General features: G+C 42.1%; 1 protein-coding gene across 1 annotated transcript in view; it reads left to right on the forward strand.

Moving 5' to 3' along the window:
* TBC1D16 (TBC1 domain family member 16) overlaps positions 1–23,399 on the forward strand; it is a 496,458-nt gene that overhangs the window by 363,536 nt on the left and 109,523 nt on the right. Inside the window, exon 12 of the mRNA XM_068346153.1 lies at positions 11,806–11,912. Within this exon, the coding sequence (XP_068202254.1) occupies positions 11,806–11,912 (107 nt within the window). The remainder of the gene's footprint in view (positions 1–11,805; positions 11,913–23,399) is intronic.

A 23,399-nucleotide genomic window follows, 5' to 3' on the forward strand; every position in this document is an offset into this window, starting at 1 on the left:
TGAGACCTCCTCCATGGAACGTGGTTCGAGTTCTCAGGTCTCTTAAGAGACCTCCCTATGAACCATTACGCCAGGCTTCAGATCGCCACCTAACTTGGAAGACGGTGTTCCTACTAGTTTTGGCATCGGCCAAGCGAGTCAGTGAACTTCATGGTCTCTCATATGACATCGTCATTCATGGGGATGGGGGGAGGTAACGTTCAAATTCGTCCCTGAGTTTATTGCTAAGACTCAGAATCCGGGGGTGCTGGACCCTCGGTTTGACTCCTAACAGATTTCGAGTCTTCGTTCTGTAACAAATGACCCAGACCATCTCCTACTGTGCCCAGTAAGGAGTCTGAGGCTATATCTCAAAAGAATGGCTGCAGTCCGTCCTCAGGTGCAAGCATTGTTTGTTAGCACTGGGAGGACTAAGAGGAGGGTCACCAAGAACACCATCTCGGCATGGATTCGCAGGGTGATCTATCTGTCCCTGAATCCAGACCCTCCTCCATCATGTCGCCCTAGAGCACATGATGTCAGGGGCGTAGCTATGTCCCTGGCCTTCAAGAAGAATTTCTCAGTGACACAGGTTCTTCAGGCTGGGGTGTGGAAGCGTCAGACGACCTTCACAGCCCAATACCTGCAAGACGTGACCCACAGGAGGCTCGATACGTTCTCTATCGGCCCTGTGGTGGCTGCACAACAGCTGGTTTAGAACCTCAGGCTCCTTAGTGGACAAGTAGCAGAAGGTTGAGGGCATTGTTACCCGGTTTTAGTCTGCATGAATGAAAAGGTATGCCTGGCCCTTATTCTTTTCTTCATCGTCCCCTCTCTTGGGGAAAGCAACATCCTGGGTTCTCTGCACAGCTGACCTCAAACCACTGCAGGTAAACCATGTTTCCTTGTGTTCCTAGTATTAAGTTAATACTGTCACGTCCCCATACCCTGACGAGGTGGTATTGGGAGAGTCCTAGCCTAAAGTTTCCATCTAAAGGACTACAGGTCAACTTCCTAGGATGAGTCACACTTTATTATACCTTCACACACAGCTTGCTTAGGCCACAGTTCTTGCATAGCAAGGTTCTAGCGAGGTGCAGGGACTCCTTATTGTTGAGTGCGGACACACTCAAATAATGAGTCTCCGGGCAAAGCCAAAAGCCAGTACTGGCTGGGACTTTCCACCCTTCCTAATGGGTGAGTCACCCCTATTAAATAGAGTGGTTTGTATGTCAGTTACGGAACAAATGACAAATTCGTAGATAACTTGTATTTTTCCTAGCTATACAAACCTTAGCTATTTAATCAAATTTGCCCGCCAGCCCTATCCCCCTTGAAGTCCTACCTCCAAGCAAAGTGAGCTCAAGCACAGGTGTGTGTGAGGGGGTGAGGGGTAGCAAGCTACCTTCCTTATCCCCCGCTAACTAGCGGTGGGGTAGTAAACCCTCGTTAAAATTCTAATGGCTCGTCATTTCAGCTACGCTGAAAGTAATAACCCATATTAAATAGCTAAGGTTTGTATAGTTAGGAAAAATACAAATTATCTACGAATTTGTCATGTTTATGATTAAAAAGACATTAAAGAAAATTGCAAAAAAAAGAAATAAATATGACATTTTTATATGTTGGACATTACAGGCAACTCGGTAACAAGGTAATCTACTTCTTGGATTATGCTTTTTATTGATTAACCTAATACTGTATATAACTCAGACTGTTTGAATTGGTTTTAAAAAACAAACAAGAATCAATGGACAAATGAAAAATAAACCCTATAAAATAATGAACTGACAAAATGATCTATGAAATGTTTCAAGTATAAGGTTACAGTTTGTGCAACATTAAAGATTTCAAACTAAACTTTCAAAATACCTCCAAAGGGATGAAAAAGTAAGCATGAGAAAAGTGCTTCTATTTGATACTACAACTTATACCCTGTACAGGTATTAATAAAACAGATTGCAGTGATATACTTTTTTTCCCAATGGTATTCTCTATGTTCTATATCACTTGTAATCTTAGTTTTGGGAATTAATTACAGTTTGTTCCGTAACTAGAATACAAACCTACACTATTTATGGAGGTATTAATTTCAGCGAATGAAAATAAATGTGGTATTTTAATATTGCTCGATCTCAGTGCTGCTTTTGATACAGTTGTGCATGAACTGCTACTAAATGATCTACGGTCCATCAGCGTTGAAGATCAAGCTTTTGAATACCTAAAAGACTACTTAGTTGGTAGAAATTACTGGGTATGAATTGGAAACTCTTATTCATCATATGAACCCTTAAACAGATGGGTAGCCCAGTGTAGCGTAATTGGCCCAATCTTATTCTGTATCTATACTATTGGTCTATTGAAAATACTGCAAAGGCATGGTGTGAAGTTCAAACTATTTGCAGATGGCACAATTTTACTTCTCCATAAATGATATCGATAACACTACTGAAACTCTAAACCAAATCCTTTATAGTGTTAGTGAATGGATGACATTTAAATAACTAAAATTAAATGAGAACAAAACTGAATTCATGGTGGTGGATAAGAGAAACAGCATGAGAAACTTGGTTGATATTCAAATGAACACAAATAATGACTCGGTGCCGATGTCTAGTAAAGTTCGAGATCTAGGTGTATTTCTTGACTTTAACCTATCACTAAATGCCCAAATAAATAATGTAATAAAAACTGCTGGTTGTCATCTAAGAAATACTGCGTTTATGAAAAAGTACTCGGACGAAAATTCTGTAAAGAAACTTGTGATAAACTGTGTTATTACCAGGCTTGACTACTGCAACTCCATCTATTATAATTTACCAGAAGTGCAACTTAAGAAATTACAAAACATAATAAACAGAGGAGCAAGACTGATAAAAGGTGTCCCACCTAGAGAAAGGATCACTCCTATACTAATTGATTTACACTGGCTGCCGATAAAAGCGAGAATTGAATTTAAAATATGTGCAATAACCCACCAAGTTATCAGAACCGGTTGTCCAAAATACTTAAGAGAATTGCTACATGTTGCCCAGACAACAAATCGTCTCGACATGAGAATAGTTATAGATGGCTTCAAACTATTGGAACCTAGATATATGTCTACTGTAGGCTCCAGAGCCTTTAAATATGCAGCCCCGAGACTATATAATAAGCTCCCATGAGACATCCGAAAGATTGAGACATTAAGGCTTTTGAGAGAAAACTGAAGACTTTCTTATTTCAACAGTCAAACGACAGTGACGATTGAAAAGTAAAAGAACATTACGCGATATGAAACTTTAAATACTCTGAAAGAACAAGGTAAAACGACAGTGGAGGTTCTGTAGAGTGGAGTTCCCCTGCTGTATGGGACTGGAAAAGCAGCGTCAAAGTAAAGTAAGTAAAGTATGGACGAGCCATTAAAATTCAGCAAGGGTTAATTACCAAGCCCGCTATTTGGGGGGGGGGGGGGGGTGTAAGGGGCTTCACTTTACTTTTGGCTTGAAGGGTAGGCGGTTGTTGCCGCTTCACCTCTCGCATATTTTGGACTGCCATTAATCTTTGTCTTTTTAACTTGTTTTCTTCTATTTATATGGAAACATTCTTAATTTTTATATATATACTGTATGTTGTAGCTTTCCTTACAGTGTATGTTGCTGTTTGTGTGATAGCGCAGTATGCCAGGTTTTCAAAGGCGGAGAACCTTCCCTCCTATCTTTTCCCCCTGGACATCGGTCATCACGTTGGCCGATAGCCCTGTGTGTGACTTGGCTGCTGCCATGGGAATTGTCATTGTTTGGATACTCCTCCGTTCAGCTGCTGTTGTCGCCTGTCTGCGGGGGGAGCACCTTTCCCGTTCGTGGGTTAGGTTGTGCTTTCTTATGATTTATTTCATTAATTGAATGAAATGATTGATTGTAATTTAACTTTTGGCTTCATCTCTGCGGGGAAACTTCTTCCTGCTGGAGGGTTGAGTGGTTCTCCCGAGTAGTGAATCTTTTTAACTAAATTGATTAACTGTAATTCTTGTTTTGTTAGTTTTACGCTGCCGCTCTCCTTCTCCTGCTGATGTCCGCCGGGGAAGGGAGTGCACAGTCCCTATTTTGTGTCTGTTATCTCGGGGGACACCTTTGCCATCCACACACTAGGGCTCCTCCTGAGGGAGTGTTTGTTACATTATTTGTTTATTTTTCCTCAGTTAGCGATGCCTTTCTTCTTTGTTTGACTAAGAAAGCCGACGTAGAAGAGTAGCGTCGTTTGTTCCTGGGGAATCTTCTGTCACTGCGCCATCACTTTCCTGTTCTCCTGTGCCTGTGGCAGCTCTTGATCAGCACACAGTCTAAGAAGAACTAGTTCCGGCTACGTTTTCTCATGCAGCGCTTGTTGCAGCTCTTCAACTTGAACAAGGCTTGTTGATAAGAAGCAAAGAGCGCTGCCTGGACGTCCACCTCTAGGGATTGGACTAATTTCCCTTCCGAGGGAAAGTTATCCTTCCCAGGTGTTGGGTTGACTTGCACACTCGTCAATAAACCCCGGTTTGTGACACACCATCGAGGTCTCGTTTACGAGCGTCTCCCGGGGATGTTTACCCTTCCAAAGGGCACATCCCGTCTTCAGATCATTGCTTGGCTGTTCGCCGACTAGCTGTTCCGAACTTTTGCAGCTCGTCTTTCTCCAGTCTCGCCGATTGCTGATCACTAGCTTACTGATTGTCAGTTCGCTGATCTGTGCCAATCGGCGATCGCTAGCGTGCCAGTCGTCGAATTGCCAGCTCGCCAAATTGCCAGCTCGCCGATCGCCGATTGCCTGCTCACCAATCGCTGATTGCTAGCTCACTGCTAGCCTGCTCATCAATGAACTCCAGTTCATTATGCACTGTCGAGGTCTCATTTACGAGCCTCTCCTGAGGATACTAGCCTTTCTAAAGGGCACATCCTGTCTCCAGATCATCGTTTGGCTGTTCGCGACCAACTGTTTGACCTTCTGCAGCTTGTCTTACTGCTAGCTCGTCTTTCTCTCGATCATTGACCTCCAGTCTCGGCAATCTCCGATCGCTAGCTCAATGATGGATGATCGTTAGCTCGCCAATCGCCAGCTCGCCGATCTCCGATCACTAGCTCACCGATCGCCGATTACTAGCACGCCTACTGCTGATCGCAAGCTCGCCAATCGCCGATTGCTAGCTCACCGATCGCTAGCTCACCGATCGCTGATTGCTAGTACAGTATGCCTACCGCTGATCGCTAGCTCGCCAATCGATAGCTCGCCGACCGTCGACTGCTAGCTCGCCGACCGTCGACTGCTAGCTCGCCGACCGTCGACTGCTAGCTCGCCGACTGCCGATCGCTGATTGCTAGATCGCCAATCGCTGATTGCTTGCTCGTCCTTTACCGATAGCGAATCGTCAGTTTGCTGATCACTAGCTTGCTGATTGCTAGCCTGTCTTTCTCCGATCGTTGTCCTCCAGTCTTGCCGATCAACGATCATTAGCTCGCCAATCGCCGATTACCAGCTCACCGATAGCTTGCTCACCAACCACCGATTGTTAACTCGCTGATTGGCAGCTCGTCTTTCACCCATAGTCAATCATCAGCCTGCTGATCGCTAGCTCTCCAATCACTAGATCGCCGATCACTGATTGCTAGCTCGTCTTTCTCCCAGAGAAGAGTCATTACTCAGGGTATTGCGTCCCGTTCACTTGTCTCTTTCTCCACAGGTCAAAACCGTAGCGTCAACGAGCTCCTATGCAAAGGGATTCGTAAAGGAGCTGTCCATTTGGGCCGAAGTCCACACCATGTTGGAGAAGGTTAGACAAGTGATAAGACCACAGGTCTTCATTTGCATGCAGGGCCTAAAGTACACATACTTCCAGATCCCAAACCATCCATCAAGGTATTATCTGAGATTCAGTCTAGACAACAGAAAATACTACTTCAGGATACTGTGATTTGGTCTTTCCTCGGCACCCCAAGTCTTCACCAGAGTGTTTGCCCTAGTATCTCCCTGTGCTCACAGGATTGGCATCTGTTTCCGTTATTTAGATGACTGGCTGATTCTAACGGCCCACGTGCTGCATTACAGGAACTCAGGCCTTTGGCCAGAGTCCAAAACGTACCTTCACATAAATCTCTTAGTGATGAAGGCTGTTTTTTTGGCCCTTCAACAGTCCCATTAAATTCTGGGGGGCCAACCAGTGGTGGTGATGAGCAACAACACCACAGTAGTAGCTTGCATCAACAAACAAGGAGGTACTTATTCGCAGCCCCGAGCCCATCTAGCAGTAGAAATACTGAGATGGGACAAAGTCCACTCGGTACCGCTATCATCCCGCTTCATTTCAGGCTAGAGGAATGCACCCACCGACAATCTGAGCAGAGCATCTAAGGTAGGGGTTACCGAATGGTCTTTAGTAGCCAACAAAGTCCTGACTTTGTGGGGTTCTCCGATCGTGGGTCTGTTCGCAATGGCCCTGAACTTCAGTCTCCCACTGCTCCCTAGTCCCAGACCCCAAGGCTCTCTGGCAAGATGCATTCCAACAACGGTGGGACAACATCAACTTTTATGCCTTTCCCCCTTTCTGTCTGATGAGAAGGGTACTCAACAAGGCCAGAACATCGGTCAACTTCTCAATGACTCATAGCTCCGCTACGGCATCATGCGGAATGGTTCCCGGACCTTCTGCAGGCTCCCTTCAAGAGAACTCCCTCCACAATACGATCTACTCAGACAATAACACACCAACATCTACCACAAAGCCGTAGCTTCGCTACGACTGCACGCCTGGAGACTACCCAGCACCTCCTCACTCAGAGAGGATTTTTGCAACAAGTTGTGAAGAGGATATCTGTATAACTACAGAAATCCTCAGCAGCAGTCTATCAGGCAAAAGTGGAATGTCTTCTGTGGTTGGTGTCATGAAAGGAGTATCCCTCCACTCGATGCCACTATTCCTGCAATAGCGGAATTCTTTTGTGTGTTTGTGGGAAGAAAGTTGCCTTTCAGTTTTGGCAGTGAAAGGCTATCGCTCAGCCTTGAGCCTCACCTTCAAACTGAAAGAAGTGGATATCTACTCATCGGTAGAACTTTCCTTACTCATAAGGACGTACATACTTACCTGTCCTCAGTCGGAAGTGAGACCTCCCCCGTGGAAGTATTACGCCAGGCAACAGATCGCCACATGACTTGGAAGACAGTGTTCCTGCTCGCCTTGACTTTGGCCAAACGAGTTAGTTAACTTCATGGTCTCATACGACATCGCCCATCCTAGGGGAGGGGGAGAGGTAACGTTCAGCTTTGTCCCTGAGTTTGTTGCCAAGACTCAAAATCCAGGGGTGTTGGATCCAAGATTCGACTCCTTCCGGATAACAAGTCGCTGCTCTGTAACTGACGATTCATATCATCTGTTACTGTGCCTAGTGAGGAGTTTGAGGCTCTACCTCAAGAGAACAGCAGCAGCCCACCCCCGGGTGCCTTCTCTTTTCGTCAGCACCGGGAGAAACGAGGAGGATCACCAAAAACACCATCTTTGCATGGTTCCGCAGAGTCATCGATTACGATCTGAATACAAATCCTCCTCCAACATGTCGACTCAGAGCTCACAATGTCAGGAGCATAGCTACGTCCCTGGCCTTCAAAAGAATTACTCTGTGACACAGGTTCTACAAGCAAGGGTGTGGAATCGCCAGATGACTTTCACAGCCCGTTACCTGCAAGACTTGACCCATAGGAGACTTGATACGATCTTTATCGGTCCTGTGATGGCTGCACAATTGCTAGTTTAATACCTCAAGCTCCTTATTACACAAGTAGCAGAATGTTTAGGGCACTGTTACCCAGTTTTAGTCTGCATGAATAAAAAGAAGTGACTGGCTCTCTCCTTTTCTTCATCCTCCCCTCTTGGGGAAAGCAGCATCCTGGGTTTTCTGCACTAGCTGGTCTCAACCACTGCAGGTAAACCATGATCTCTTGTGTACCTAGTATTGTGTCAATACAGTTATGTCCCCATACCCTAGCGAGGTGGTATTGGGGAAGTCTATGTTAACTCGGAATAACATTTACCTTGACAGTCGTACTGCTGATATTTCAACACACAGCTTGCGTAGGCCACAGACCTTGTGTAGGAAGGTTTAGTGAGGTGTTAGGGTCTCCTTATTTTTGGTACTAACCTACTCATAAAAAGTAGACCCCAGGTAATGCCAAAAAGCTAAATTGACAGGGACATCCACTCTCCTAATGGGTGAGTCACTCCTATAGATAGTGTATAGTTGTATTCCAGTTACGGAACAAATGATAAATTCGGAGAGAATTTGTATTTTTCCTAATGATACAAACCTTTAGCTATTTATACAAACTTACCCGCCGACCCTGTCCCCTTCAAAGTCCTACCTTCAAGCAAAATGAAGCAGTCACAGGTGTCAAGGTTTGTATCGTTTGGAAAAATACAAATTATCTCTGAATTTGTCATATTTTATAAAACCTTTTAATTTCCTGCTGCCTTATTTTCCTCTCTTTGTTTTTATTTGAACGATAAATATTAATACTGTAAGTACAGCAAACTCCTGACTTTTATTTGTGCTTGTTTGAACAGATGTTATAAATGTTGTAAGATAGTTAATAAGAGCTGTTAAAGTATACAGTAGAACCTCGGTTTACGAATTTAATTCGTTCCTAATGCGAATTCGTAAACAGAAAAATTCGTATCGCGAAACGAATTTCCCCATAAGAATGTTATAAAATCGAAATAATTAGTTCAACCCATCTACAAAAACCAATTTTCACAAATTTTTCCTTACACATACAGTACTCTACTGTACTCTACACAAAATTATTAAAATATTGCAGTCATTTAATGATGAAAATATGGATATGCATGCAAAGTAAACCTGAACTTTACCTTAGAGGAGTGTCGCTGCTGGCTTGATGGAGACGAGAGGAGGGGAAGGAGGAGGAGGGGGTTACTGCATGGAGGGAGAATCTCCCTCCATGAGAACTTCAGGAACGTTGACTGGAGTTCTCTCGCGAGAATGGCGTTCACTATCACTGGTTTTGCGTTTGCGAGACTCTTGGTCGTTGTCTTTCACAGTTCTTTTCTCCCCCTTCACAAGATATTTTTCAATAGACACCTGCTTTTGTCTGTTCTTTAAAATTTTATAGAAGTGACCCACCCCATTTTCGACTAATAAATTTATTGCACGGTCTGTTTCAGCCTTATTTGGGACATTTTCCTCAAGAAAACTTTTCACGTCTTCCCACTTCTTTAAAAAATCTTTTATCTCACTCGAAGACAGTGATTTTGCAGTGCCTCCCTCCTCCTCAGATGAGATTTCCTCTATTACCTCTCTTTGCTGCTGCTCGTGCAGGTCCTTCAGCTCCTCGGTGGTCAGCTGCTCCTTATGCTCCTGCAGGAGGTCGTCGATGTCATCCGTGTCCACCTCCAGCCCCATTGCCTTGCCCAAGGACACAATATCCTCGTCAACTGCTTCCTCCTGGTTGGGTTCGAACCCCTCGAAATCCCGTTCTGCAACGGCGTCGGGCCACAGTTTCTTCCAGGCGGAATTGAGGGTTCTCTTGGTGGCTCCTTGCCAGGCTTTATCAATTAAAGTCAGGCAGTTGTAGATGGAGTAGTGATCCTTCCAAAACTCTCTGAGGGTAAGGTTGGTGCCCTCTGTTACTTCAAAGCAGCGCTGGAACATGGCTTTGGTATAAAGTTTTTTAAAATTTGAGATCACTTGCTGATCCATGGGCTGGAGTATTGGAGTGGTGTTGGGGGGTAGGAACTTCACCTTAATGAAATTGTATTCCTCCGCTATGTCCTCTTCAATGGCTGGAGGATGGGCAGGAGCATTGTCCATTAACAGCAAGGCTTTGAGTGGGAGGTCCTTCTCCAGGAGGTATCTCTTGACTTCGGGACCAAAAACCTCGTTCATCCACTCAACGAAGAAGATCCTTGTCACCCAAGCCTTCGTATTAGAACGCCACATGACGTGCAACTTTTTCTTCTGCACATTGTTCTTCTTGAAGGCTCGTGGATTCTCCGAGTGATACACCAGGAGAGGTTTAATTTTGCAATCCCCACTGGCGTTGGAACAGAACAGCAGGGTTAGACGGTCTTTCATGGGCTTATGGCCAGGAAGGGCCTTTTCTTCTGCCGTGATATAGGTCCTCCTGGGCATTTTCTTCCAAAAGAGGCCTGTCTCATCGTAATTAAACACCTGTTAGGAAACGTAGTCCTCGGAGTCCACGAGCCTTTTGAACTCTTTCACAAAAGACTCTGCTGCCTTCGTATCGGCGCTGGCCCCCTCGCCATGCCGAACAACACTATGGATACCCGTTCTCTTCTTGAATTTTTCAAACCAACCACGGCTTGCCTTAAAACTTTGTTTTTCTGCTGATGTGCCTGGCTCACTTCTCACCAAGTCCTCGTAAATGGTTCTTGCCTTCTCGCAAATCATGTTCTCATTTACTGAATCTCCTGCGAGCTGCTTTTCATTTAACCACACCATTAATAAATTTTCTACGTCATCAAGAATAGGTGGCCGTTGTTTTGACAACGACGATACACCTTTAGCTACTTTAGTGGCCTTTATTTCTTCTTTTTTCTTTAATATTGTGCATATCGTCGACTGCGAGCGATTGAAAAAACTAGCAATGTCTTTCACACGCATGCCTTGGTCATGCTTCTCGATGATCTCCTTCTTCATCTCTATCGTTATCATCAGCTTCTTCTTACTGCTTTCCTTCTTCGACATCTTAGGAGCCATTGTCTATCACAATAATACACAGTACAGTACTGTAATCACAAATGAGTGAAAATAAAACAAATCACAAACCACGTGTAAAAATCACAAAGAAATCGTCCACGAATTCATTAAGTATGTATGCTATCGAGACGGCGGATACTGAGATAATGAACGAGTGAAGGGGGTAATAAAGGGGTTTAGGGGGTGGTAGGTATGCGTGGGAGGAGTCACGTGACTCCATTGTGAGATGCTGTCGTTAAGTTATTTCCATGAAAAATGCGATCAGGAAGCGCGGCGTTAACACTTTTCCACAAAAAACGGCGCGTGGGAGGGAAATTTAAATTCGTTAACCGATACAATATTCGTTAACCGAGACGAATTTTTCAGAGAAAGTCACTTCGTAAACCGAAAAATTCGTAAGCGGAGTCGTTCGTAAACCGAGGTTCTACTGTATTTCCTTTTATAATTGTTAAAGCAAAAAACTAATGAATAGACTACAGTATTTTAAAAAAATATGTTAGCATGTAATTTACAAAGGAAACTTGCAAAGGGATTTAGTATAAGCAAATTGTCATACACTCTATATCAATATGTATAGGATAGAACAAAGGTAGCAAGAAATTTTATACGTAAAAGACAAGTGTTAGATAATGTCTTGATAGGTTACATGCTTATTTCAATGTGTTAAAAATGTTTTGATAGGTTACATACTTCTTTCAAGGTGCCTAGTTATATGAGGCCAAAATTAATTTTAAAAGTGTATTTCTCGGTAGGTTTCCTTGATGAATGTAGGAAATACCTTTTGAAGCTTACATATGATTATCCTGTCACAACCATGTTCCAAGTACTGAAACAAAGCATAAAAAATTGTTAAGCCATTTGAAAGACAGGTACTGTACTGTAAAAAATTTTTTTACATCTATGTTTTAGAAATAATTATTCCTGCATTGCTTATTTTAGTGCATTTTCCTCTTTTATACAATTCTGGTGTAAAACTGTATAGTATCTTCAATTTTAGGATTTTATCTGTTAATAATGATTTTTACTAAGTTGATATATTTGATTAATTACTGCCTTATTGCTAACCTGGTTTTCGAAATTACAGAGTTACCTTCGAGAATTGCTGCGTTTAATGACACCCCGTTTCTTCAATCACATGGCAAATCAACAGGATGGCATGGATTTGTTGTTCTGTCATCGATGGATACTTCTGTATGTATACACATTAATTTGATTTCCTATTTTCCTTTACAAAGTATATTTTTTATATGTATTTCTAAATACATTTAATGCACTGCCTTCCAGTTTAGTATGCAGTAAATATTTGGAAAACAGTACAAAAATTCCCTGGTATTTGAAGCTTCGGTAAACAAATTTAAATTTTCGAAGATACAAATAAAATAAATTTGTCCTATTGTTTGATTTACGTACCAAAACTTCACAGTTATGAATTTGTAATAAATAATTTGTAGCTGTAAAATTTATCAATTTTAAGAAGGTAAAAGAAAATAAAGGTTTCATTTGTATTGTTATAACCACTGTTTTAAACGCACACATCCACAATAAAAACTGAACAAAAAATAGCTATTTTGTTATGAACAATCGAATCTGCTAACAGCTGTTCCCTTTTATTAAAATCATTGTACGATAGTAAGCAATTCTCATTAGTTTACAAAGTTAAATAGAATAAGACTGATATATTTTTTACATTATACCCCTATACCCGTAATAGTCATCTATTAGTATTGTATTAAGAAATAAAAACACCAAATATTAATTTTTTCCATTGTTTTCTTTTATAAGTTGATGACGCTATCATCTTTGCTTTCCGGATCAGCTGATTACGTCAAACTTTTGAAGGATATCTTTTATTTCTCAAAAGAAAAATTAATGCTTGCACTATCATTTTAGCATACTATGGTAAATAGTTTTATCTAAAATACATTTCTCGTATTTTATTTACTGCCGAGTTTAATGGCATATCGAAGTTTAATTTTAGACTTGCTAGTGGGTTTCACACCCCAACTGACCACACTTGCTTTTCTTCTTTTTTTATTTATATGCTGTCTGTTTGGATTGTAATTACTTCAACAGGTAGTCATCAACATACAACTGATGGCGACCAAAAGATACGTCATAACACAATCTGGGCATATGTCAAACTTAAAAAGTGAAGTTTCGTAGATTTATTATGCTGTGTTATGATGCTGTAATCATCCAAGTCATATTTTATCAATATTTTCATACTGTATATTATTGTTTCATTTTGTTGGTTCATATGATATCATATGCTTTTTTAGAATATGTTTATGCTAAATTTTTCAATTTTGGAATCATTGTAATAATCAACAATTATTGGCTTTATTTGTTTACTTTTGGTTGTGATCAGCTGATCTCAAGGTCCAGCTACTGTATGGAGAGAATGTGTACATATGCGTAACAAGACATATCGTGTATATAACCTCTTGACTTATTCGAAATATCTTTGTGATATATATTGCATCAGCACCAATATGGTATAGAATATCAGTTTTCATACTGTTTGCTTATAGCCATTATAATTAGTTGTCATATGAATATGTTCTCTCTTTCTGTGTGTGAGTGTATGGGTAGTTAATTTTTAACGCTTCATACAGTATTTTATTTAGTTCATTATTAAGTTTCCATCTTTCTTTGGACATGATTGTGATTAAATGGGGTTTATTAAAGCATGTTGTATGCTATTTTTCAATTTTGGGAGCATTTTAATAGTCAATAATTACTTTTGTTTTATTTTTGGTAGTCATGAGCTGATCTCAAGATCACCCTAACATACAGAGAAATGCGCACATACGAATAACGAGAAGTATCGTTTATATAATTTCTTAACTTTTTTTAAATATCTTCATAATGAATATTACATAACCACCAATATGTCATAGGATATCATGGTTTTCATACAGTTAATTTATAGCCATCATTATTAAGGGATTTTGACGAAGGAAAAATATATTTCTGGGCGAGAGACCTGTGCCGCCTAGTGAAATGCTCCTTTAGCATCATTTCTAAGGTATATAACTGCTAAATAATACCAGAGAAAAAATTGTATAGGAATGCTAGGTGTGAACCCAGCTCGCTCACCTGAAAGGTGTTGGTATAAGTAATACGGGCGTGAAAATCACATGCAGAGGTCTCGTACCAATTAGATATCTCCTCGTCAATATCCCCCAAATCAAGAGGAGCCGTCCCAAGTCCACCACAGACTGTCGCTACCCACAATCCCACCCACGCCAATGACGTCTCTCCTCATAGCACCCAAGTTTGGGTCCAACAGGGAGGTCGAGCAGAGGGTGGGTTCACTGGGTGTCACAGGTCTCTCGCCCAGAAATAGATTTTTCCTTCGTCAAAATCCCTTTTCTGGGCTCCGACCTGTGCCACCCAGTGAAATAGTACCAGAGAAATGGTCCCAAACTTGGAACCAAAATATTAAATCAAAAAGAAAAAATTAAAGGCAAACATATCAAAAACATGATTTAATATACGTAAAAGTAAATACATGGTATTCGAGAAAAGAGAACTTACGTAACAATAAAAGCAATAAGTAAAACATGGGATGCAAACTAAATGTATAATCCTAGGATATAGGATAAAAACATGAGCATCAAAATAAGGTCTCAACAAAGAGAATACCAGGATAAGGATTACTGTAAGGATACAAATAACAATCTCGAATGACTATAAGTGAACATGGGCAAAAATATATACATAAATGATAAGGACTGTACATAAGGATGCAACTGAAGGGTGCGATCCAAAAGATAAATCAAACCACTGTAGGGACCATAAGTGAGGCAGGTAAGGGGAAGAGAAAAAGAGGGAAACAAGACATGTGATTAGGATTCATGATGATCGGGAGGAACCACACTTCCTGCTGCCACTGTAGCAAATTTTAGGGCTTTCAAAGGTTTTAAATAGTGGCGTTTGAAAACTGATGGGGACTTCCAGCCTGTATATTTCATTAGGTCATCAAATTTCATGTGATGGAAATAATTAAGGGATTTTGACGAAGGAAAAATCTATTTCTGGGGAGAGACCTGTGGCGCCCGGTGAAAAGAGTCCTTCTTATATACCTTTTCTGATAAAACCTTCCAATTATACCAGAGAAAGATAAAAGCATGGAATGCTGAGGTTATAACCCTCGCGCGAGCACCTTCAGGGTGTCGTGTATAAAGCAAAGGCGCGTGAAATCCACTATTCACAGGTTGTCTTCCATTTAGTTAATTCCTTCGTCAAAGGGATGGGCCGATACAAAGGCCCTTGCCAACCACCAGCGCCACACCACCCACGCCACGACGCGAGCGCCATCTGAACAACATCCTTCTGTATTGGCCATGATGGCTTGGAAAGGAAAGGGTGGGATTGTGTAAAATAAAGGGGAAGGGTTTCACCGGGCGCCACAGGTCTCTCCCCAGAAATAGATTTTTCCTTCGTCAAAATCCCTTTTCTGGGTCGATCTGTGGCGCCGGGTGAAAATGTACCAGAGAATGCCTTCCAAGCCCAACAATAACTAATTTAAAGAGGGGAGAGAAACAACACCATGTAAAGAAAATCATAAATAATTAAGGTAAACAAACATGATAACAGGGAAGCCTCCGAGTATCAGAGGAAACATGCTACAAAACTGACATGGCTAAGAATATCCCAAACCTGTAACAACGGTAATCAATAATAGTTACAAACATAACCTAATATGTAATAAACTTAGGGCTAACGAACCACCAAGGAAGCGGCGTCGTGGTGCGAGTGGCGGGTAGGAGGGAGAAGAAAAGAGATGGATGAAAGGAAGAACAAAAGATCACTGGGGAGAGATACGGCTCCCAGCTGCAACTGTTGGGTATTTAAGAGCCTGTAAGTTCATTAGATAGTGGCGTTTGAAGACCATAGGAGATTCCCAACCCGTGAACTTTATAAGGTCATCAAAGTCCATCTTCTGGGGGAAATGATCCCGGATTGGCTTGTCAAACGCAGTATAGGATCTATAGCCTAATACCACGTATGGGAATGGTACCTCCTTGTTCCCTGATAAACAAGGGGCCAGACGATCGGGTAGCAGTCGTGGCTAAAAAGGCCCTGAGAGTGGTGACCGGACATAGAAAAGTATCTTGGAGAAGAGGAATAACTTTCCAAGGGGACCACCTATTTTGGGGGTTAACGGCCGAATCATATTGGCGAATTGTCGAGTCCCTTTTGACTGATTCGAGTAAGAAATCGTTTTCCGGTTCAATGTTTGAGTCTCTACGAGCTGCCAACTTCCTGTAGTCCACAAAGTTAGGGTTTTGGACATCCTTGAGTAATCTGACACAGTGAGTTTGGAATACTCGGGTCAGTTTGAGGAACGGAATCCGGATGGGACGGAGTTTCCACTCGAGGAGGAGAGGAAACCAACTGTTCTTGGGCAGTGAGGTGGTACTAAAACCACTGCGCCCCGGAAGGAGCGCAGTCGGTGTTAAAGTTTTTAGAAGATTCACTGGGAGAGATAGGGAAATCTTCCTCTAATGATTCCAATCCCGGGGTAATGCGTCCATGGCATGAGCCCGAGGGTCCAGGATTGGGGTCACATAACAAGGAAGTTTGTGATTGATCTGAGATGTGAATAGATCTACCTGGATGCCTGGAACGAACCTGAGTATCCACCGGAGTGAAATTCTGACTCCAGGGAACTCGTCCTGGATAGTGAGCCCGTTCTCACATCCTGGCCTCCCGCTAGGTGAGGTGCTGACAGGAACCAGTTCTTTTCTGTTGCCCAGGCGAAGAAAGTGACCAGGATCTGATTCAGGTTGGGTGACTTGGATCCTCCCCTGTTTCCGTAGTGTACCTCGTCTGTGCTGTCTGACACTACTCTGATGTGGGTCGACCTCGGAGGAGTCTCTCTCTTCAGGGTCAAGAACACTGCCATGGCTTCGAGAACATTGATATGGGACTGTTTCATGGCTAGTGACCAAGAACCTGAAACATCTGATGTTCGGAGAAATCCCCCCATCCACTTAGAGACACGGCTGAATGGAATGTCACTTGTGGAGGTGGGAATTGTAGAGGAACCGTTTTGGAGAGGTTCTTCGGTTCGGACCATGGGCGTAGTCTCATTTTCCCGACAGAGGGGATCTTCGAGACCTTGTCTTCTTATAGGTACTGTAGCTCTCTTTCTCCAAAATCGATTGATGTCTTGAGTTTGGCTTTTATTAGGAGATCTGTTACTGAAGTGAATTGGGAAAGGCCGAGGATACTTTCTAGGCTCTTTGGACACCTGTTTGTGCTTGAGAAATTCTTGATCTTGGAACCTATTCCTCTTACTTTTGGAAGGGAGAGACAACGTGTGCTTCGAAAGGTCCCACTGAATGGCTAACCATTCTAAGTGGCCTGATGGTCGCAGGCGAGACTTATGGAGATTGACCCGAAATCACAGGTTGTCGAGCGATCGAAGAAATTCCTTCGTAGCTCTGTTACCTTCTATGGCCGGCCGGGCCCAAATGAGCCAACCGGCCAGATAAGCAATGATCAGTATCTCTTGGTTCCTGAGTTGTTCTAACACTGCCTCTCCCAGTTTCGTGAATATCCTGGGATCAGTGTTGAGGCCGAAGGGTATGTCTTGAACACAAAGGCTTTCCTGCTTAGGTGGAAACCCAGATAAGAAGAGAAGTTTCGAGCTATAGGCGCAAGCTAATAGCGGTCGGTAAGATCGACAGAGGTGGTGACGGTCCCACGGGGAAGTAAGGTCCATACCTAAGAGATAGTCGTTTGATTGCTTTTCTTGAGTAACCCTGTGGTGTACTCTTTCAGGACGGGAGTGTATTTCTGGGAGAAGGTCACTGGCGGAGGAGGAGGACCTTGAGGCCATTTTCATCTCAAACCGTTAGAGACTATGCTATGATCCCACAGACCGAGTCCAATGGTCACGAAAGTGGTAAAGTCTTCTTTCTACCAGGACCACCGCGTTGTGAGGGAGTGAATCTAGGTCCTTCCCTTCTCCGAGCCCCCTTTTTCCTAGGTCCGCCTTGATGTCGGGACTGTCTTCTACTCCTGTAGCTTCCTCTCTGGTGTCCATGAAAGGAGCCTGAGGGTTCGGATCTAGGGCTGCATGCAGGCAAAACATCCCAACGGAGTTGGACTGTGTACCTGGGGAATCAGTGAGGTAGACCACCTGATGATGGGGGGTCAGATACAAAATCGTCGAACCAGAGGAAGGCTGTGATGACGAGTGGGAAACCGACTATCAATTCCTGTCTGATAGAGGTCTCAGACAGAACGTACTTCCCACAACTGACCCGATCAGACCAACAAACGTGTAGGTCGAACTGGAAGGGCAGAGCCTGGAATTATCGTACCCCCCAGGCTGACAACATCCTGGTCCAGACAGATCGGGCCTGCCCTTTAGGAAATAATACCGTTACCTTCGGTACCTTGTCTAAGCTAACCAAGGCAATCTCTTTCAATCGAACGAATCCGTTGAATGGGAATTCTAGTACCTGGGAGTAAAATCTAGGTCCCCCAGAGGGAGGACGTCTATGCCCTCCAGATTTATGGTACCACCTATATCCGAGTTCCTGAACGGCACTGACTCACCACCCTACCTTAGAGCTCATCATAGCCCCTTGGATTTCCTTAGAATGTGTTGCTTTTAGCCGTCACAGTCTATGCAGGGTAACATGAACATTAGGATCCTTTAATGGTCCTAGGTCGGTGACGTAGGTAATTGCAAAGCTGAAGGCTCAAAACTCATCCCCACATACCTGCCCGTCCATGGGGTCGTTGTCCAACCTTAGAGAGGACACTCCGAGGAGATAGGGACCTCTAGATGGAGCATTCCTTCCCAACTTCGATACTCAAGAGTGGAGAGCCTCTCTTTGCAGGCCAGAGAGAATCATCATCATCCTGATGGGAACCATGCAGGCGAACCTTCTGTAACACAAAGGGGACATGAGTCTGGATGTTCCTTGAACTTTGGTTAGCGATCCTATTCACAGGCTGGGATCAGCTGTATACTCTTAAAAAGCCATTTTAAAGACAAGTTATTTAATGTATTATCTTCTGGGGTATAGTGCGACACTTGTATTCATGAAATGTGACACTGTTGGCGCATTCGCCACTGGGTGGAAATTTATTTCTATATGAACACTATGTTGTATGGATATTTATCCATATCTAGACATAGTTAGAATTGACTATGCATAAATATAGGCATAATTAATGTATTTCTATTTGAACACTATGTTGTATGGATATTTAGCCATATTTAGACAGTTAGGATTGAATATGCATAAATATAGGCATAATTAATTTAATTCTATTTGAACACGATGTTGTATGGATATTTATCCATATTTATACATAGTTAGAATTAAATACATGCATAAATATAGGCATAATTAATTTAATTCTATTTGAACACGATGTTGTATGGATATTTATCCATATTTATACATAGTTAGAATTAAATACATGCATAAATATAGGCATAATTAATTTAATTCTATTTGAACACGATGTTGTATGGATATTTATCCATACTTATACATAGTTAGAATTAAATACATGCATAAATATAGGCATAATTAATTTAATTCTATTTGAACACGATGTTGTATGGATATTTAACCATATTTATACATAGTTAGAATTAAATACATGCATAAATATAGGCATAGTTTCGTTCATAAATAATAATAATTTTTTTTTTTTTTTTTTTTTTTTTTTTTTTTTTTTTTTTTTTTTTTTTTTTTACAGGTAAAACAAAAGATTGGCCACCCGTGGTCTGAGTGATCTCCGACTGTACCGGATCTCCGGTAACCATCCCCGGTACAAACAAAGGTCCGTCATAGTGACAACGTGAACCAGAGGCAATCTAATATTAACCTCAATGCTGATCGCCTGTACGATATCCGGTTAAGCCGGAGATTCGATGAAAAAGAAACCGTAATAATGAAACTGTGAAATCCTCATCGGTATCACATTGTTAACTCCGGTTCTGGACGCCTGCTTGATCTCTGTTTGTATGGGAGATCCGGTAGCAAAGGCTAGTCCCCGTGAGATCGTGACCGTCACCGGTACGATAACATTAACCTCAATGAATGTTTGAGTTATCTCCAGCGTAGCCGGAGATTCGATGAAAAAAGGGGACGGAAAGGTGTAATTGAGATCAAACATGACAAAGGTTCGTGTGCAAAAAGGTCTCAGCCGGAGTCTGAGTGCCGGATTTCACCGTTGCACTCCAAATATCTGACTAGTTCTCACCCAATGAGTATCCATTATAGCGGCGTATAACTCAAGGCGGAGCTAAACATAACTCAAGGCGGAGCTAAGGGTGTCGGTATAAATCGAACCCAATTAATGACTCATACACCAACGTTCCTACTAATAGTGTTAGCTATATTAACAGTAACCACATCAATAAAACGTGTATAACATTAAACGTACTATCATCAACTCTGATAATAAGAGGAGGCCTGAATAACTCGTGAACGTATAAAAACGGAGAACGGGAAAATCACCTCCCTTACTCGAGCTAATAAACGAGCACCCTATGTTCTCACTCTCAAGGTTACATAATAAAAGCTAACATCACACAATAATATAAGGAAAGTAAAATAAAACTGATTGTTTTTATTTTATTTTTATTTTTCCTTTTTCTTTTTAATTTTTAGTCATTGTAATAACCAAAAACGAAGAATAACGACAACTTAACCAATAAATAAGGATATAGTCTAAATCGAGCCTTCCTGGGGCGAGTACAAACTAACAGACTAAATCGCAAACGTTTAAATCGCTATTCGGCCAAAACCATTGTTGGCACTATAATATCCAAATGTTTGTATATTTGTAATTTACCTAATGTCTGATAATGACATAAGGATAAATAACTTAAAGCAATCTGCCGACCTGCGAGGGTCGGGGAAGCAGTGACATGCCCTTAAAATAAATATAAACACCAGCCTTAGCTAAAGGCAAGGCAAATATAAGTGTTAAGTGTATGGGCGACCTCCGGTGAAGCCGGAGCGTAATGAGATGTCCTGAATAATGCCGTCTTAGCCAAAGGCAAGGCAAATATAAGTGTGAAGTGTATGGGCGACCTCCGGTGACGCCGGAGGATAATGAGATACTCTGAATAATTCAATTGTGGCTAATAATTCAATTGTGAAGATATAAAAGCCAAGCCGCAGCTAAGGGCTAAGGCTTAGATCATAGCAAAGCGTATTTACAAACTCCGGTGAGGCCGGAGGGAGAAGAAAGGTCCTGAATAATTATTGTGAATAAAAACACAATTGTAATAACAATGGCTATTGTGGATATGGCCGTGGCCTGAGACCGCAGTAAGGGCCACCGGAGGGTCGTATCTAAACAATATGAAGCCCGTCCCATGTAGTAAACAATATATAAATATAACAATAGAACGAAAGTCATTGAGAATCCCTCAAGCCGGAGTAGAACTCAAGGCGGAGTGGAAAACGTTCATAAACTACTCCCGAGCCGTAACGGGGAGAGGACGAACACGGACCAAAATAACGCTAACAATTGAAAAGTCACGAAAAAAAAAAAAAAATAACTCGTAAGTTATCATCCACCCCGAGGGGGAGAGGTGAGGGAGGGAGAACCCGTTGAACGCACAAAACGGAAAACGGGAAATCCGCTCAACCACCAGAGCAAAGAAAAAAAACGAGATAAAGGGGAAACTCGTGACTGCGAACAGAAAACGGGGACCCCAATCTCTCGCTCTCTTGGACACAAAAACAGGACTAAAAATCACACAACACTATTATAAACGTATAAAATAAAAATGTACATCCATATAACACTACGATCGAAGAATAGCATCTGCTAAAACTTTAAATAAATAGCACAGTCGAGTGACGAACGCCTCGGGCGGTTACTAAACAAAAACAAAGCTAAATCGCTATCTCGTTCGTAGGCTGGACATACTAGCAAAAAGTACCATGAGCATAAATACACAAAAAAAAAAAAATAAAAATAATAACGGTTCTAAAGGCATAAGGCCAGGGACTTAACCAAGAACCTAAGTGACAGAGTACTAAACGGGCAGATAAAGATGAATTCCCAAACAAGTGAACAAACAATGGCCGCCATGAAAGGCCAGACGGGAATGATAAAACAGACTATACTGGATATAAAACAAAAGCCCGGTACAATAAAATACTGTCAAAACAAACTATGGTACTTAACATTGGAATGTGTGAAGATGGAGCTTCGGACATGACAAAATAAATCCATGACTGTTAAAAACGATCGAGAGCACCACAAATTACACACTATTCTATCAGTCCAAAAAGAAGGATGTTGTTCAGATGGCGCTCGCGTCGTGGCGTGGGTGGTGTGGCGCTGGTGGTTGGCAAGGGCCTTTGTATCGGCCCATCCCTTTGACGAAGGAATTAACTAAATGGAAGACAACCTGTGAATAGTGGATTTCACGCGCCTTTGCTTTATACACGACACCCTGAAGGTGCTCGCGCGAGGGTTGTAACCTCAGCATTCCATGCTTTTATCTTTCTCTGGTATAATTGGAAGGTTTTATCAGAAAAGGTATATAAGAAGGACTCTTTTCACCCGGCGCCACAGATCGACCCAGAAAATAGAAGTAGCTACGGCTCAAATATCATGGACATGAGGGAATGATTCTGGGTTAGCCTGTTTGATGAAATACAGAATCTGTTGTCTAATCCCTTTAAGGGTGATGGTTCCTCCATTCTCTCTAATAAATAAGGGCCCCGAGGACTTAGTGGAAGTTCTATTTAGGTAGGCTTTCAAAGTCGTAACTGGACATAAGGATGCATCCCGTGGAAGGGGAACAATCTTCCAGGGGGACCATCTGTTTTGGGGGTCCTCATTCTTTGCTAGGAATGTTTTGTCAGGGGAGAGTAGAACTTCACCTGACGGGAGAAAATTAATATGTCCTGGATTTCTAGACAAGGCTGAAAGCTCCGAAATTCTAGCACTAGAGGCTAAGCTCATTAGGAATAGAGTTTTCCGTAATAATGGGATATAGGCACATGATTCATTAGGAGTGTCAAAAGCTAATTTAAGAACATCATTCAAAAACCAGGAAACTGTGGTAGGACGAGTTGATGGTTTCAATCTGGCACAAGCTTTAGGAATGGAAGAGAGGTATGAATCCGTAAGGTCGATATTGAATCCAATCTGAAAAATCTTTTTCAAGGCCGATTTAATGGTAGTACAGTGATACCCGGTAGTCGAACGACTCTAAATTCGAACAAATCGGAGTTCGACCAAAAAATTCGAGTAATTTTTGCTGCGGTGTTCGAACAAAAAATCGGAATTCGAACAGCCGAACGCATGGCCGAGTGAGATGAGCGGCCATCTCGGCTACTCTCGCTTGGTCGGGTAGCATCATTTCAAGAGAGAGCGTCAGTCCGACAACACGTGTTGAGAATTTATTGTGATTTAGTGCGTTTTATTGTCTTCTTTTGCCGATAATAATGGGCCCCAAGAAAGTTAGTGATAAGGGGAAGGATAAGAGGAAAACAGTGAGAACAACGATCGAGTTGAAGAAGGAAATTATTACGAAATACGAGAATGGTGTACGAGTGTCTGATCTAGCCTTACAGTATGGCATGGCGAAGTCGACCATTTCGACCTTTTTGAAAAATAAGGAAGTGATAAAGAAAGCTAATGTTGCACAGGGAGTGACAGCAA

The sequence above is a fragment of the Palaemon carinicauda genome, chromosome 22, assembly GCF_036898095.1.
Source record: "Palaemon carinicauda isolate YSFRI2023 chromosome 22, ASM3689809v2, whole genome shotgun sequence".
NCBI lineage: Eukaryota > Metazoa > Arthropoda > Malacostraca > Decapoda > Palaemonidae > Palaemon > Palaemon carinicauda.